This window comes from Oryctolagus cuniculus, chromosome 10 (assembly GCF_964237555.1).
Source record: "Oryctolagus cuniculus chromosome 10, mOryCun1.1, whole genome shotgun sequence".
In the NCBI taxonomy this organism is placed as follows: Eukaryota; Metazoa; Chordata; class Mammalia; order Lagomorpha; family Leporidae; genus Oryctolagus; species Oryctolagus cuniculus.
The window spans coordinates 103,404,762-103,422,722 of record NC_091441.1 but is presented as its reverse complement, the minus strand read 5'-3'; the positions used below and the strand labels follow the sequence as shown (position 1 = coordinate 103,422,722).

The window sequence follows — 17,961 nt, the reverse complement described above, 5'->3', positions numbered from 1 at the left end:
GTACGTTCCACACAGAGTGAAATCAGAATTATCTATCCCAATCCCTGGTGAATAGTCATTTTATGCTAAGTCACTATACAGTTAAGTCTTCATGACACAGCAGATGTGATTCCATGCACGTTACCTCTGGCTGAGCAGACAGCTCTCGCAGAAGATGTCCGTTCCACACAAACCGCTGGTCTGCCTGCGAGAAGTTGGAGAAGGCAATGAAGTATCTCCCGCCAGCTGCCTTTCCCCAGCAAGCAGACTGCACCCATCAGTGGCTGCCTGGCAGCTAGGAGCAGATTTCCCTGGCGTGCTCCAGACGGAATACGGTCGTGTTAGGCATGTTTGTCACTGTGCAAGCATCACAGGGTCTCCTCACCCACACTAAGGCAACGACCACAGTACCAGGTGATGCAAGCTACCGGGACCAGTGTCGCACACGCAGTCCCACACTGGCCCAAACTTCATTCAGCAGTGCTTGAAGGTCCGTATTTTCCACCCAGTTCTGTCCCTCTTCCAGGTACTTCTGTCTCACCGCCTCCTGCCAGACAGAAACCTGGGAGTCCTCTCAGGGTCTTTCTCTCCCTTATATTTAATCAGTTGTCAAGGACTAAATCTCCTTCAAATCCCATCCTCTTTTCTGATTTCTATTCCCATCACCCTTGGCCAACACTTGTGTCCAACCCAACTACTGAAACAGCTTCCCTGGCCTTGAGTTTTGGCCTTGCCCTCCCTGCTCATTCCCCCACAATGCTGCCAGATGGAGTTGGCCACACTATAAACACAGAAGCAGGGCTCCTGCAACAACTCTATTTAAGTGAGTCAGTAATCAATCAATTCTCTTTGCAAAATACAGCAACTGAACCCCACGGGCCACTCATCCCACAGCTCCAAGTCTCAGTTCTTAAGTCAATAAATTCCTTTCCAGTTACAAAAATTATAACATCAGTGCAGAAACATCATCAATATCAATAAAAACATTAATTTTATAAACCTAATTATGGTACTAATCGAACTGCTATTACTACAGAGCACTGGGATCTAAGAAATTACAAATGAATGCAAGGTGAGTTTGAAGATTCTATACCTCAAAGCTAACACTTGACAGTGTGGTACTGTTTATGCAAAAATACAAATTGTGAAAAGTTTTTAATTACGTACCTATGTTTTTACATGAGATTTCTAAATGTTTATATACAGTGGTTCCCAATCCTGGCTGTGTATGTGTGTGTATAGATAGATAGACAGATTGATTGATTGATTGATTGATCGATTCCAGGGCCCTCAATTTGGGGTTGTAATGTACACCTGAATTATGTTATGTTTTTCTTTTTCTGAAAGATCTATTTATTTGAAAGTCAGAGTTCGAGATGGAGAGACAGAGAGATCTTCTGTTGCTAGTTCACTCCCCAGATGGCTGCTAACAACCAGCCTGGGCGAGGCAAAAGCCAGGAGCTTCACCTGGGTCTCCCACACAAGTAGCAGGGGCCCAAACTCCTAGGCCATCTTCTGCTGCTTTTCCCATGCTATTAGCAAGGAGCTGGATTGTAAGTGGAGCAGCCAGGATACAAACCAGCACCCACATGGGATACTAGTATTGCAGGTGGTGGCTTTACCCGCTACACCCTAACACCAACCCCATGGTATGTTTTTAAAGATTCATACATGACCTCAATTCAGCCAGGATTGAGAAATATCAATACAAATTTTTAGGGACGAAACAGACATATTCCTTAAGAAAAGTAAAATAAACAGAAATAACCAAAGATCAAGCTTACCCGTTCCAAGAGACTCATTTCTTGAAATTCTGGGCTAGTGTTGGAGAGGCGCTGCAAAGTATGGGTCAGATCGTATGTCGTTGAAAAGTAAAACCCGTCCACACTCAAGACATGGTTTAGCATTGCTAGGAAAGTTTTATTATCTTGCAACTGGAAACAAAGGAGGAAATCAGCATTTACTATCTCATAGTTAAACAGGGATCTGTCAGCCTAAGAAAAGAATGAAAACGAAGCCAGTGCCACTGGCACCAGGACTGGGCCCGAGCAGGACACTCCTCATTTGCCCAGGACCTGGGACTGTTCTGGACCCAGAGGGGATGCTCAGTAACTCCTACAAGGCTTTGGAGCGTGACTGGACTAGGCAGCACTCCTTCTCTTTGGTGGCCTGCACAACTTTTACTCTGAAGAGCTATTCTAACAAAACATCGCCTCAGGTTACTGCATGCCAGACACTTCCCCGTGGAGGTCTTTAATCTTCACGGGAACCTTGCTATGCCAGTTAGCCTTATTTGACAAGTGAAACACAAATTCATAAGAGACCCATAACACTGAGAGTAAAGAACAAGAGATGGACATCATCTACATTCTCAAGAAACTTTACTGGTTTGCATTGGATCCAAATAAAATCGAACTCTTTTCTTTACAACAAAGATTTGAAAGAAAAATACAATAAAAATATTCCTCTTTATTTTTAAATAATTTTAACTGGTTTTTCCAGTGAATACCAAAACTGACATCTGTTCTTATTCTTGTTTTAAAAAATAACTGTTAATGTCTGGTAGTGTTTAGTGATTACCAAGCTAACCTACATACTAGAAATTCATATACTACAGTATTTTTAAATTGGTCTCAGACATTTTGTTTTTTAACAAAGGCAATGCTAAAATTATCTACATGGCCTGACAATAAAGTATAGTAATCAAGGAGAAACTATCCAAGATAATGTATTAGTGGTCTATTAAATGAATATAACCACTTTTATTTAAAATACCATGCCTTATAGAGAATGAATACTTTGAGATATATAACAAAAAAGAAATTCTAAAGTATAAAAAGTATATCTCACAAATTTAATTAGTAAGACTGTGCTATGACTTTTTAAAATGTTTATCATAAACTACATGTTTTAAACTTCCAATAACATTTTTGTAATCAAGAACATAAAAACAGCCAGCGCCGCGGCTCACTAGGCTAATCCTCCGCCTTGCGGCGCCAGCACACCGGGTTCTAGTCCCAGTCGGGGTGCCAGATTCTGTCCCGGTTGCCCCTGTTCCAGGCCAGCTCTCTGCTGTGGTCAGGGAGTACAGTGGAGGATGGCCCAAGTGCCTGGGTCCTGCACCCCATGGGAGACCAGGAGAAGCACCTGGCTCCTGCCATCGGATCAGTGCGGTGCACCAGCCGCAGTGCACCAGCCGCGGCAGCCACTGGAGGGTGAACCAACGGCAAAAGGAAGACCTCTCTCTCTCTCTCTCACTGTCCACTTTGCCTGTCCAAAAAAAAAAAAAAAAAAACCGAAAACATAAAAACACAACTCAAAATTTTTAAAATGCAAACACTGTAAATAAAATTACATTTGGAAGGGGCCGGCGCTATGGCACAGTGGGTTAACGCCTTGGCCTGAAGCGCCAGCATCCCGTATGGGTGGGCGCTGGTTCAAGTCCCGGCTGCTCCTCTTCCAATCCAGCTCTCTGCTATGGCCTGAGATAGCAGTAGAAGGTGGCCCAAGTCCTTGGGCCCCTGCACTCATGTGAAAGATCTGGAAGAAGCTCCTAGTTCCTGGCTTCGGATCGGCGCAGCTGTGGCTGTTGTGGCCAATTGGGGAGTGAACCAGCGGATGGAAGACCTCTCTCTCTCTCTCTGCTTCTCCTCTCTCTGTATAACTCTGACTTTCAAGGAAAATAATAAAAAAAAATTTAAAAAAAAAAATTACATTTGGAAAACAATCATTCTCAAGAGGGGTAAATGTGTAAACATGAAATACTCATAAAAAGTTAAATTTCAAGAACTAGAACCTGGCAGTGCCACAGATACTTATAGCAAAAACAGTGTTTGAATATGCAGTCTACACTGTACATGGTGCAATGGAACTGAAAAAAAAGACAATAATACCTTAATCTTCAACTACCTTAATAAACAATTAGAAAACTAGGATTGTTCCATGACCTTTCAAAAAACTGTTTGTGTAGGCAGGTGTTGTGGCACAGCAGGTTAAGCTGCGCATGCAACACTGGCATGCCATACTGACTGCTGGTTCAAGACCTGGCTGCTCCATATCTGATGCAACTCCCTGCTAATGCACATGGGAAACCAACAGAGAATGGCCCAAGAGCTTGGGCCCCACACTCATGCAGGAGACTCAGATGGAGTTCTTGGCTCCCAGCTTTGCCTGGGCCAGTTTTTGTTGCTGTGGCCATTTAGGGAGTGAACCAGCAGATCAAGATTCTCTCTCTGTAACTGCCACAAATAAAATAAATGATCCTTTTAAGTTACAAACATATAGGGAAATTAAAAAATAGGAAAACATTTATGTAAATTAAAACAATGTAATTTAAAACATTGGGAACACTGAGAATTAAAAATACCTTATTTCTTTGTAAAAATTTATCAAGAAAAATTTGCGTTCTTCTGGTTACATAACTTAGGATACAGAATATTTCTTCAATCACTGGTAAACTGCTGCACGTCCTTCTATGTCTGAACCTGTTTCTGAATTTTTTCCCTTGCAGTATCAATGCTATAAAATTCCTCCAAGGACTCCTCTAAATGTAGGTACGTGGGGTACAGGGGGACTTCTGGCCTGTGAAATTATTTCGTCTGACCCTTCAGTTGAACTTGAAATTCAGTACATCCATACCAGGCTAATTGGCAAATAAATACCTTTGTATGGCCCACAGGTGATGCTACAAACATCCAAACAGCCCTTGGCAGAAACCAGGGCCCCAGCTCTGCTCTTTTCTTCCCCATTCTACTTTAACATGAAGCATGCTGCACTTATCATCACCTCTGGGACACCTCCATCCTCCCCATCACAGCCACATCATCCTAACTGTCACTAAGTCACCTTTCTCAAGACTGCTGGCTGCACGTCTACAGTGTCTTGAATGGTCAGAGTGTCAGCTGCTTCTATGCTCCATTTATGTTCAATTTCAACTTGACAGCTAGGGTTGTCACTTCCTGTTTATTCGTACTTTCATCTTTGCTGGGCTAATTCTTTAGCTAATATACACAGTAACTGAAATTCTAACCGTGTCACTGAGCAAGCGGTAATAAGCAACCCATGGTAACTGAAATATGCACATATAGGAATTGTGCAAATGTTAGACCGCCTGAAAAAAATATATATACACACTGGACATACACGTACACACTTACATTCACATGTGGTAAAAGTGAAGAAAACTTTTCTCTGGGGAAAGACGGAATGGAATGATATGAATAGAACTTCACAAAGGTATCTAGTATCTTATTTCTACAAAAAGGATACAAAATTAAACCTCAGTGTTGAGTACATGTGCATTTTATGTTTTTCCTTTCCTCTCTATATGAAATTTCCCAATTTAAGAACTGAGTTACTTAAGAAAAACAAGAGCAATAAAATATGTGGACAATTTTTCAAATTTTTTATGACTAGGGGGAAAGGTAGATAGAACAACTCTGCTCTATAAATTGCTTAAATAATTAAGCTTAAAAGAAATCAAACATTCTTTGTACATTGCAACCCTCCACCCCATGGTACATATGGGTTTTGTAATTTACTGCTTCTAGTTCTTACCTGAATATCAGTTAAGTGCAACATTGTCTTCTTATAAGAAAGGATATCAAAATCTGTTGCTTTCCAGATTACATGATTGAAAAATTCACCTATTTTTGTCTTTTTGGTAATGACAATAAGATAATTACCTGCAAAAAGCAAAGCCACACACATAAATATAAAAGAGCAACTCTAAAGTTAAAAATAGCAGTTCTTATTGTGTCAGCGTTAAAGGCTGGCAGATTGTGCTACTCAAAAAGCCCATTTTTTTAAGCAATTTTACAATATATGAACAGAAATACCAGCTTACTGTTTAGAAAAATTCCTACTGAAAGGTCAAAATTTTTGTTCAAAGAGATAAAAACAAAAGTTTTAATAACCAAAGAAGTCATCTCAGCAGATGGAAATCAGATGGAAAATACTTTCTCTGTCCTGTCAGCCCTGTGCTACTAACTTCCCCATCTGTAGCTGAAGGCATGCTAGGTCGTGAGATCTGCCCACTGCATGGCAATGTCCTCCCCACCACCCCACTGTCCTTCCTAGCACACTTACTGGCAGAGCACATGTGGGACAGTACAACTAGCTGGTTTCTGCAGTTCCACAAGGACGGATGGTTAGGAACCAGGGGTCATCACAACCCATGCACAATACACCAACCCTGATCCTGGCCACCTCCTCCCCCTATATTAATTTTTAGGTTCAACACTACCCACAGCGCTCTCCTGAAAGTGTTCCATGTACGTCCCTCTCCTAGAACTGTCACACTGCAATGCGGGAGCGTACTACTACCTCCCTCACCAGACGGAGCTGAACGGCCAAAGGGACTTTCATCTTTTCTAGCAGACTGAGCACAGTGTCTGAGGCAGCAGGAACTTCTAAAAGTCCAATGAAATCAAGTTCAGATAAACAAAAAACACTATCTTAATTACTCAGAACCAAGTTATTTCCCTAACATGCACTGTGTCCTGTCAGTATAGGGTTGAAGGTCCAACAATGCTTTATAATTTTTATTTAAATACTCATGGAATTTATGGAAAATGTCTCCCTGACTAGGGATTTCAACTATAGTTGAAACGAAATCAAATGCAAAACTTTTTTTTCTTTTAAAATACAACTGTAGGCTAATAAAATGCAGTCACCTGGGGAGTATTTTAGAAATTAATCAGTAAGGTCTGATATGAATTATACCTTCATCTTACACTCTAACATTGGCAATCTGACTACCTTCTTTGCCATTTTACTCATTTTCTCTCACCTGCCACCAGATGAATTGTGCCCAGTACACCAAATATTGGTCTTGTAACAGCAGAAGGAGGAACATCTTTCTTGGCTTTGAAATTAAAACAAAACAAATAGAAGAAGAAATGAAAAAAAAGTCACACAGAAGTTCACCAACAGAAACAGAAATTCAGTTTAAGTTCAATAGTCACTTCAACAAAATCAACATGCATGCTTTGTTCTAATAAAGCGAATATGGTCAAGTTAACATATTTCAGCTTCCTCATCAGGTAAACTGTAGGTTATTTTTAATTTCAAATTTTCAACCAAATTTATTCAACCTTTTGTCAGAAATGAAGTACCTATCCTTTAAGAGAATTAGAAAGTGAACAGAAGTAGGGGTCGGAGACATGTTTTAATCTTTCTTTTTTTTTTTTTTTTTTTTTTTTTTTTTTTTTAAGATTTATTTCAAAGAGTTACAGAGGGAGGGAAAGATAGAGAGTGACCTTCCATCTATCTGCTGGTTAGCTCCCCAAATGGCTGCAACAGTCACGGCTGTGCCAGACCCAGGCAAGGAGCCAGGCGCTTCATCTGGGTCTCTCACATGGTTGACAAGGGCCCAAACACTTGGGTCATCTTCCGCTGCTTTCCCCAAGCCATTAGAAGGGAATTGGATGGGAAATGGAGCAACCAGGACATGAACCGGTGCCCATATGGGATGCTGGTATTGCAGGCAGTGGCTTTACCCACTAAACCACAAGGCTGCCTCCAAGATTTTAGCAAACAGAACGCAGTGCAAAGACTTGCCTATGTACATTTAACCATTTAGGAAATGGAGACAGAGAAAGGAGGCAGGAAGGAGAAAAAGCTTCCTCCTGAGCCTAACAGAAATTGATCCAGGTATGCAGGCACGCATCACTAACCCAGATTTTATCAGTGATGCCCTTATTAATAAAACAGAGCCTCAGATCACAGGATTCTTTTCACAATTACAAAACTTTAAACTGATGTGTTTCACAAACAAATTTTGCAGAGATCTAGTTTAGAAAATAATGCCCAAAAGGAGAATGGGGAGTCCCACTGTCAAATCACCTTATTTTTGCTGTGTTCCAAATTACCTCTCTCTTTCATAGAGTCACAATGCATATTACAACAAAGGCTCTGGAAGACTAAAGAAAGCTGCTCCCCTGTTTAACCCAAGATTTCTCAAATTTACATAGCTACAAACTTTTTCTATTTTTTTTTTAAGATTTATTTATTTGAAAGTCAGAGTTACACAGAGAGAGGAGAGGCAGAGAGAGAGCTCTTCCATCCACTGGTTCACTCCCCAGTTGGCCACAATGGCCAGAGCTGCGCTGATCCGAAGCCAGGAGCACCTTCCGGGTAATCCCATGCAGGTGTAGGAGCCCACAGCAGAGAGCTGGATGGAAGTGGAGCACCCAGGACTTGAACCAGCGCCCATATGGGATGCTGGCATTGCAGGCAATGGCTTTACCCACTTTGCCACAGCACTGGCCCTGCTAAAAACTTTTCTTTCAGTCACAGCTTATTATCCTCCTGAAGCCTATTTTAGAAATATAGCTGTAAATCTAACCATTTTTTTTTAACCCACATTCCCCTCTTTTGTTTTGTATAAAGGAGGCACTGTGTAGGATTACATGGGCCCAAATGTCCAGGAGTGGTAGAGGGATGATGATCTGTCTTTTAGAGCTGGTTCCTGCTGACATGGGGCAACGAGGTACTCTGCTGGCATGGGGCCATGTCTCAAGCCACTGTATCCTGAGTGGGGAACCGAGCATATTCCTGCAGCAGCATTTGGTTGACTGCCTGGTTGGTAAAGGCCTTTAACCCTGTTTTTTTTTTTTTTTTTTTAAGATTTATTTATTTATTCGAAAGTCAGAATTACACAGAGAGAGGCGAGGCAGAGAGAGAGAGGGAAGCCTTCCATCTGCTGGTTCACTCTCCAGATGGCCTCAACGGGTAGGTGGAGCCGCCACCTGCAGTGCCAGCATCCCATGTAGGCACTGGTTCAGGTCCCAGCTGCTCCACTTAAGATCCAGCTCTCTGCTGTGGCCTGGGAAAGCAGTGGAGATGGCCCAGGTCCTTGGGGCCCCTGCACCTGAGTGGGAAGACCTGGGGGAAGCTCCTGGCTCCTGGCTCCAGATCGGCACAGCTCCGGTCGTTGCAGCCAATTGGGAGTGAACGAGTGGATGGAAGACCTCTCTCTCTCTCTCTCTCTCTCTCTCCGCCTTTCCTTCTCTCTGAGTAACTCTGACTTTCAAATAAAATAAATAAAGCTTAAAAAAAAAAAAAGAAACAAAATTGGCTAAGATACTGTCAGCAGGCCAGGCCCTCATCACCACCGACTCTGGGTCACAGCACTGTACCAGGTGCTTGCGATGACTGCCTGCTGTTATCTTCACAGTCCAACTATTTACAATCTCTAGCTTTCCAGTCTATTCCAATGGGTCTGCAATCTCCACCCACAATTAAGTGTCACTGAAAGGTGAAAAGTAACGGACAACACAGCCACACTAAAGTTCTTGCAAAACACTAGGGTGCATCAATATAGTGTAAAGAAATAATGTGATTAAACTATTGGAGATGTGTTCTAACGTTGTTAAAGCTAATCACTATCTGGAGAGCAGCCACTGAACAACAAAGGCCAAATGGTCAAACTGAAACAGCTCTACTTCCGTCTGATCGAGGGCAAACTGTAGCTGGTACTTCTCAGACTAATCAGATAACCAAGGCAATGACAAGTTTCTAGCCATACTGCCCTTACACTTTACTAACTCACTGAAAATAGTTTCATGTTTTGCTTTACTTATTCTGAAGACATTCAGTGAATGCCTAACTCTAGTTATTCAAATATTATACTTTAAGAAAAGCAAACATAAAAGCTTGGAGGAAAACTGGAATTTAATAAATGATATAAGAAATTCCAAAAGTGCTATCATGTGGAATCTTAATTTCACGTTAATCTACTCAGAAATCAACAGTGCTTCAGATAAGTTGAAACAAATACACAAAAACCTCACACCCTTAGAAAGGCAAACTAAAAGATAACTGGATAGGTGCATAAAAGTCAGGTATGTCCTTTGTCTAGAATGCTTACAGGTTTTAGTCAATGACATATTTTATTCTTTCAATTATGAAATTATCCTCACAGTCATTAACATTTTCAAAACAAAAACAGCTGTTGACATTCTGTATACTGCAAAGCAAAAACTTTCACACTCAAATACCCTCAATTTTAAGAGCCAGAAAGGAGCTTAGACATCTAAATCAATCTTGTCAGGACACAAGTAAGGGAGCAAATAAAATAATGACATTTTTAAATCCTTACAGACAGTAAACTGCTACTTAAAACTTCCAAGATCATTTTACCTTCTCATAAACAGGAGACAGCATTAAATGAATCCATAAAATCTAAATGATGTAGCAAAAACTTTAAAATTTCACTAAGAAGGCACACTTACTGACATACCTCTAAGCAGCTCTCATTTTAATTACTGCAATGTATGAACTCGCTCTCAGACACTTTTAAACTGGGCTACGAAATACCTGCAAGGGTAACTTCTGTGGACACGCGGTCAATGGTTAGCACATCACCTGCTCCATCATCACAGGCTTCCACATAGAACTTCTCAGGTGTGATATGCCTAAGAAGAAATCGAAAAGCATACATAATTAAACCAAAACAAGACTTCTTGCTTTTTTTTCTAAATAAAAGACTTATGTAAACATTTATTTACTCTATAAATACCTGAGTCAGTGTGATGGCAAGGTTTTTTTCTTTAAACTGTTATTTAATAAATATAGATTTCGAAAGTACAACTCTTGGATTTTAGCAGCTTTACCCTCCATAACCTCCCTCCCACCCACAACCATCCCATCTCCCACTTCCTCTCCCATTCCATTCTTCATCAAGATTTTCAATTATCTTTATATACAGAAGATCAACTTGGTATATACTAAGATTTCAACAATGTGCACCCACACAGATACACAAAGTATAAAGTACTGCCAAACTAAGACTTCTAAAAACCTGTTTATTATAAAAATTATAGTAGGGTTTACATTTGACATCACTGGGGGAATGGGTGCTTGGAGTGACCTAAACCTGCTGTCCCACAATGCCCTCCCCCTGTAAACTAACTTCCTAACATTAGACTAGATTCTTTCATTTGGGAAATATGCTAAGGAAAGGAAAATCCCATCAGGCAACATACAACAAAGAAGGCAAATCTGCCTCAGACCTGGGAATCTCCAGTTAAACTAAATATAATGGTTTATTCTATTTTTTTAGATTTTATTTATTTATTTGAAAGGCACAGAGGCAGAAAGGAAGAGAGAAATAATCAGTCTTCTATCCACTGATTCACTCCCCAGATGGCTGCAACGGCTGGAGCTGTGCCCATCCGAAGCCAGGAGCTTCTTCCAGGTCTCCCACGTGGATAAAGGGGCTCAAGGACTTGGACCATCTTCTATTGCTTTCCGAGGCCACAGCAGAGCTGGATCGGAAGCTGAGCAGCTGGAGGCCGGCACCGCGGCTCACTAGGCTAATCCTCCACCTGCAGCGCCGGCACCCCGGGTTCTAGTCCCAGTTTGGGCGCTGGATTCTGTGCCAGTTGCTCCTCTTCCAGTCCAGCTCTCTGCTGTGGCCCGGTAAGGCAGTGGAGGATGGCCGAGGTCCCTGGGCCCTGCACCCGCATGAGAGACCAGGAGGAAGCACCTGGCTCCTTGCTCGGATCAGCACAGTGCACCGGCAGCAACGTGCCGGCCGCAGCTGCCACTTGGGGGTGAATCAACGGAAAAAGGAAGACCTTTCTCTCTCTAACTCTGCCTGTCAAAAAAAAAAAAAAAAGTTGAGCAGCTGGGACTTGAACCAGTGCCCATATGGGATGCCGGCACTGCAGGCGGCAGCTTTACCCACTACACCACAGTGCCGGCCCCGGTTCATTCTTTTTCATGTCTGAATAGTACTCTATTGCACAGATATATCGCAACCTGTGTACTCATTCCCTAGTTGATAGATACTCAGGTTGTTTCCAGTTCAGGGTTATTGTGAATACAATTACATGAATATTCTTGTGCAAGTCTTCCGACAGATACAGGCACTAACTTCTCTTGAGTTACCACCTAGAGGAAGAATGGCTGCATCCCAGCTATGTGCAGAGATGGAGATAAAGGAGGGATTATAGGGACAAGAAAATTTTCCAGGGCAATGTGGATTCCACTCTCTATTTTAATATTCATGATTGTTTCCTGACTATAAAATGTGTGAAAATATATCAAACTAAACACTTTAAATATGTGTTTATGTTGACTAAATTGCAATAAGGCTATAAAAAGAAAATCAAGTGAGAGGTCCTGAAACAAAACAGAAGAAATATAAAGAACTTCTCTCTCTCATTACAGGGTGGTTACCTCTCCTCTGAAGTCCTTAAAAAGGGGTGGGGGGGACACTCCAACGCACATCTGCAGACCGTGTCTGATGCAAGCATGAACTGCACTCCAAGTTAAATCCATATATTTACTGAAAAGCTACCACATGCTAGGTATTACATAAGCATGAGGGAGTAGGCTAAGTGATGAATATAACATAGAATATCAAAAAAAAAATTTGTAAGGGCAGGCATTAGAGTAAAGCCACTACATGACATACCCGCATCCTTATCAAGGTGAGGTTCAAATCCTGGTTACTCCACATCCAAAGCTTCCTGCTAAAGTGACTGCCAAGGCAGCAAAGACGGCTCACCACGTAGGAGACTCGGACGGAGTTCCAGACTCCTGACTTCAGCCTGACCCAGTCTTGGTTGTTGCAGGTGTTTGAGGAGTGAACCAGTGCACAGAAAAATCTCAGTCACTCTGCTTTCCAATAACCACGAGCAGGTGTTTAGCCTAAGGGTTAAGATATCTGAATCCCACATGGGAGTGCCTGGGTTTAATTCCCTGCTCTGGCTCCTGACTCATTAATACAGATCCTTGAGGCCAACAGTGATGGCTCAGGTAACTGGATTCTGGTCACCCATGTGGGAAACCTAGCTCCTAACTCCAGCCCTGGCTGTTGTGGGCATTTGGGGAGTGAACCAGCAGACAGGGCTGTTTCTCTACCTCTTAAATATTCTATTAGGAACTTTTAAAATATAATAAATAAAAAGTAGATGTGAAAAATGAGACTTCATTATAAAAGGTTTTTGAAGAAAGTGCTGTCTCCAAATTAAGATGTCATTTTGATAGCCAACACCCATCAATCTCTCAAAAGCTGTGTATGTGCCCACGTAACACTGTGTGCCCTGGGGCTTAAGCACAAGAGGGCTACTTGAAATGCTTTCACACAACGGCCAGTAATACCACTGAACATCTTGTCCCACCTCAAGTGTTCTACAAAACTGAGTTCTCTTTAAAAAGATATCCATGAATTAACTAGAAGCTTCTCCTCACGTGATTTTTATTTTTTAAATTTATTTGAAAGAGTTACAGAGAGAGGGAGAAACAGAGTGTGAGAGACAGTCTTTCATCCACTGGTTCACTCCCCAGATGGCCACAAGAGCCACAGCTGGGCCACCTGAAGCCAGGAGATCGGATCTTCTTCTGGGTCTCCCATGTGGGTGCAGAGGCCCAAGGACTTGTCAGGGAGTTGGATGGGAAGTGGAGCAGTCAGGACTCAAACTTGCACCCATATGGGATGCCGGCACTGCAGGCCAAGGCCTTAACCTACTGCACACAGCACTGGCCCCTTCACATGAGTTTTAAAAGAACAATCATAGCATTGACAAAAAACAACCCATGACCAATGCTGCTTTAGTATTACATAAACCAGTAACAGTCTGTTCCACTCCTGGCAATGCCAAAGCAATATTCCAGAACCACAATCAACAAACACATACTGGTTCTATTTGTATGGGAAATCAAAACCCAGCCCCCACACAACTCATCATAAGCCTCTAAAGCACTATTTCAGCAAATTATAAAAGTATACTATATCAGAAGTAGTTATACTAAAAAGGCCTAGAGATTTGCAGATAAAACCACCCATAGGAGCTCTCATCTTGACTGTGGTAATGTAACACTGGCTGCATTGTGAGCATCTGCCCTGTGCCAGGCACACTCCAGGTACCAGCACCACAAAGTCTCTGGATTACAGAGCTCACATTCTACTGGGAGAGACAGTCACGCCACAAGGAACTCATTCAACGATTTCAGACAGCGGAAAATGCTAGGAAGACAATAAAGGTGGGGCAGGAATAACCAATCATTTTAAGGATTAAATGAAATAACAGCAGCTCTTGGCTTCTGTGGTGCATTCAACAGGGAGAGTGTTTGCCCTGCCTACCTCACAGAACAGTGAGAACTAAACACGCATTCATAAAGGGCTGACTCATAGGTACGGTAACTTTTTAATCAATAATCAAGCAACAGTCTTTAACACAGGAAAAGGGAGAAAAGTTGCAAATATTTCTAACAGGCCCAGAAAGATTTTCAATTAATGCTTTAAAGAAATAATATAGGGGCCGGCGCTGTGGCATAGCAGGTATAGCCACTGCCATCCCATATGGGTGCCAGTTCAAGTCCCAGCTACTCCACTTCTTTCTCTCTGCTTCTCCTCTATGTAATTCTTTCAAATAAAATAAATAATTCCTTAAAAAATATATAGAAGGTATTGATGTCTTTGTCATCTGGACAGTTACCTGAGCAATCTGATTTTGACAGGTTGATACTGGAATCAAAGTATTCAATTTTTAAAATGTTTTTAATTTTATTTATTTATTTGAGAGAGTTACAGAGAGTGAGAGGGAAAGAACGAGAGAGAGGGCTTCCATCTGCTCGTTCACTCCCCAAATGGATGTAACGGTTGGAGCTGAGCTGATCTGAAGTGAGAAACCAGGAGTTTCTTCAGGTTCTCCCACACAGGTACAGGGCCCCATCTTCTACTGCTTTCCCAGGCCACAGCAGAGAGCTGGATCAGAAGAGGAGCAGCCGGGACTAGAACCGGCGCCCATATGGGATGCCAGCATCGCAGCTGAAGGTTTAGCCCACTATGCCACAGCACTGGTCCCAGTATTTCTCAATTTAAACATACCATTTGAACAGAGAACTAGGACACACAAACATATCAGGTGTCTGGTAACTCTTCAATTCATATCATATTGTTGTAAACTGATATAATTTTATTACATATGAGAATACTTCAAAAAACTTATTGACTATGGAATCAAAAGATAACCTAATTGGGGCCAGCGATGTGCCATAGCAGGTAAAGCTGTGGTCTGCAGTGTTGGCATCCCATATGGGCACCAGTTCAAGTCCCAGCTCTTCCACTTCCAATCTAGCTCTCTGCTATGACCTGGGGAAGCAGTAGAAGATAGCACAAGTCCTTGGGCCCCTGTACTCATGTGGGAGACCAGGAAGCTCCTAGCTTCAGATCTGTCCGGCTCCAGCCATTGCGGCTATTTAGGGAGTGAACTGGCAGATGGAAGAATTCTCTCCCTCTTTCTCTCTGCTTGTCTCTAACTCTGCCTTTCAAATAAATATTTTTTAAAGAAAAGATATGCTTATTTTGGTGCAAAAAGTTTTTAAATCCATGCACAGTTTTCTTCTAATACACATTTTTTCATGAACTTTTCCTCATATACATGGATATCCAAAACTTCATACCAAAATATAATTTCCCTTTCCACAAAATTTTTGAAGTATATGGGGCCAGTGCTGTGGCGTAGCAGGTTAAAGCCGCTGCCTGCAGTGCCAGCATCCCATATGGGCGTGGATTCAAGACCCAGCTGCTCCACTTCCGATCCAGCTCTTTGAGATGGCCTAAGAAAGCAGAAGATGGCCCAAGTCCTACACCTGTGTGGGAGACCCCAAAGAAGCTCTTGGCTCCTGGCTTCAGATCGGTGTAGCGCTGGCCGTTGCAGCCAATTGGGGAGTGATCCAGCGGATGGAAGACCTCTCTCTGTCACTCCTCCTCTCTGTGTAACTCTGACTTTCAAATAAATAAATAAATAAATCTTTAAAAAAAATTTTTGAAGTATGTCTAATTAGATATAATTATTCCAACTTCTATTTCAAACAGTAAAAATACCTATGCTTCACATTTCAGACCCAGAATCAGAGTGAAAAAAAAAATTGTCTTTTTTTTTTTTTTTTTTTACAGGCAGAGTGGACAGTGAGAGAGAGAGACAGAGAGAAAGGTCTTCCTTTGCCGTTGGTTCACCCTCCAATGGCCGCCGCGGCCGGCGCGCTGCGGCCGGCGCACCGCGCTGATCCGATGGCAGGAGCCAGGAGCCAGGTGCTTTTCCTGGTCTCCCATGGGGTGCAGGGCCCAAGCACCTGGGCCCTCCTCCACTGCACTCCCGGGCCACAGCAGAGAGCTGGCCTGGAAGAGGGGCAACCGGGACAGAATCCGGCGCCCCAACCGGGACTAGAACCCGGTGTGCCGGAGCCGCTAGGTGGAGGATTAGCCTAGTGAGCCGCGGCGCCGGCCCAAAAATTGTCTTCTTAACAACAAGCTCAACACTTAAAAACCCTAAACAATTATCTTCGATGTATCTGTATGGACTTTCTACCAATGTGCATTTACATATCACATTCTTCAAATCAAAGCATGACATAAACAGATCAAGGGAAAAGCTGGACTTTAAAATAAGACACAAGAGTTCCCTCTTACCATAAGCACCAACCTGAAATATCCAGACTACAGCCAACAGCTCTGAATTATCAAAGAGAAATGCTCTGGACTAACAAAAAAAAAAATGACCAGGAAATTATGACTGAATGTCCTTCTTGATTTGTAAAAATTTGAGTCTACCAAAAATTTTAAAAGCCTTTGGTACAAAAGACAAGATTAACATAGGATCAGCTTTAAAAAGACAGCATGTCTGGCCGGCGCCGCGGCTCACTAGGCTAATCCTCCACCTAGCGGCTCCGGCACACCGGGTTCTAGTCCCGGTCGGGGCGCCGGATTCTGTCCCGGTTGCCCCTCTTCCAGGCCACTTCTCTGCTGTGGCCAGGGAGTGCAGTGGAGGATGGCCCAAGTGCTTGGGCCCTGCACCCCATGGGAGACCAGGAAAAGTACCTGGCTCCTGCCATCGGATCAGCGCGGTGCGCCGGCCGCAGCGCGCCGGCCGCGGCGGCCATTGGAGGGTGAACCAACGGCAAAGGAAGACCTTTCTGTCTCTCTCTCTCACTGTCCACTCTGCCTGTCAAAAAAATAAAAAAATTAAAAAAAAAAAAAAGACAGCATGTCAGTGACTACCTGCTACCTCGAGGAATCGTTTGTTCTCTGCAAAGTGAAAAGGCTGAGGGAAATATGTGCTATAAAATTAAATTTTATTGTAGAAGTGATTGTGGGTAGCAGAGTTGAAGATGTCCCAAAATTCCCATCTCCTGATTCACCCACCAGTCTAGCTACTGCCTTGCAGATGGATTCAATGTTACTAACCAGCAGGCCATAAAACAGGCAGACGGGCCGGCGCCGCGGCTCACTAGGCTAATCCTCCACCTAGCGGCGCCGGCACACCGGGTTCTAGTCCCGGTCGGGGCGCCGGATTCTGTCCCGGTTGCCCCTCTTCCAGGCCAGCTCTCTGCTGTGGCCCGGGAGTGCAGTGGAGGAGGGCCCAGGTGCTTGGGCCCTGCACCCCATGGGAGACCAGGAAAAGCACCTGGCTCCTGGCTCCTGCCATCGGATCAGCGCGGTGCGCCGGCCGCAGCGCGCCGGCCGCGGCGGCCATTGGAGGGTGAACCAACGGCAAAGGAAGACCTTTCTCTCTGTCTGTCTCTCTCACTGTCCACTCTGCCTGTCAAAAAAAAAAAAAAAAAAAAAAAACAAAACAAAAAACAAACAAACAAAAAAAAACAGGCAGACGATCCATCCAGGCAGACGATCCAGGATGGTCCTGGTGGGCCCAGTGCGACCACATGAACCCCTAAAGCAGAAGACTACTAAGAAATCAGAAGGATGAGGCAGAAAGCGGAAAAGAGATTTTAACGCTGGGGAAGATTTGACAAACTGCCCATGGCTCCTGAGATGTGGGGACCATAAGCAAGGACAGATGAGAGGAAGCAGACTCGGCCAACAACCGGGGAGAGCTTCTAAGGCGATTCCTCCCCAGAGCATCCAGCCCAGCATACAGAATTGCCAGTACACGCTGAGGCCATGCTGGACTTCGGACTCATACAACTATGATTTGATGCCTCTACATTCACGGGAATATGGCATGGAGG

At 43.2% G+C, this 17,961-nt stretch overlaps 1 protein-coding gene across 2 annotated transcripts in view; it reads right to left on the bottom strand.

Annotated features, from left to right (window-relative positions):
- The window catches only part of SACM1L (SAC1 like phosphatidylinositide phosphatase), a 68,853-nt gene that overhangs the window by 35,612 nt on the left and 15,280 nt on the right, over positions 1 to 17,961 (bottom strand). Inside the window, exons 2-6 of one of the 2 annotated variants that reach the window (XM_008260486.4) lie at positions 10,300 to 10,397; positions 6,770 to 6,844; positions 5,536 to 5,663; positions 1,764 to 1,913; positions 125 to 184 (exon numbers count right to left, since the gene is read on the bottom strand). In XM_008260486.4, the coding sequence (XP_008258708.1) occupies positions 125 to 184; positions 1,764 to 1,913; positions 5,536 to 5,663; positions 6,770 to 6,844; positions 10,300 to 10,397 (511 nt within the window). The remainder of the gene's footprint in view (positions 1 to 124; positions 185 to 1,763; positions 1,914 to 5,535; positions 5,664 to 6,769; positions 6,845 to 10,299; positions 10,398 to 17,961) is intronic. The other variant, XM_051851703.2, reaches the window with a different exon arrangement.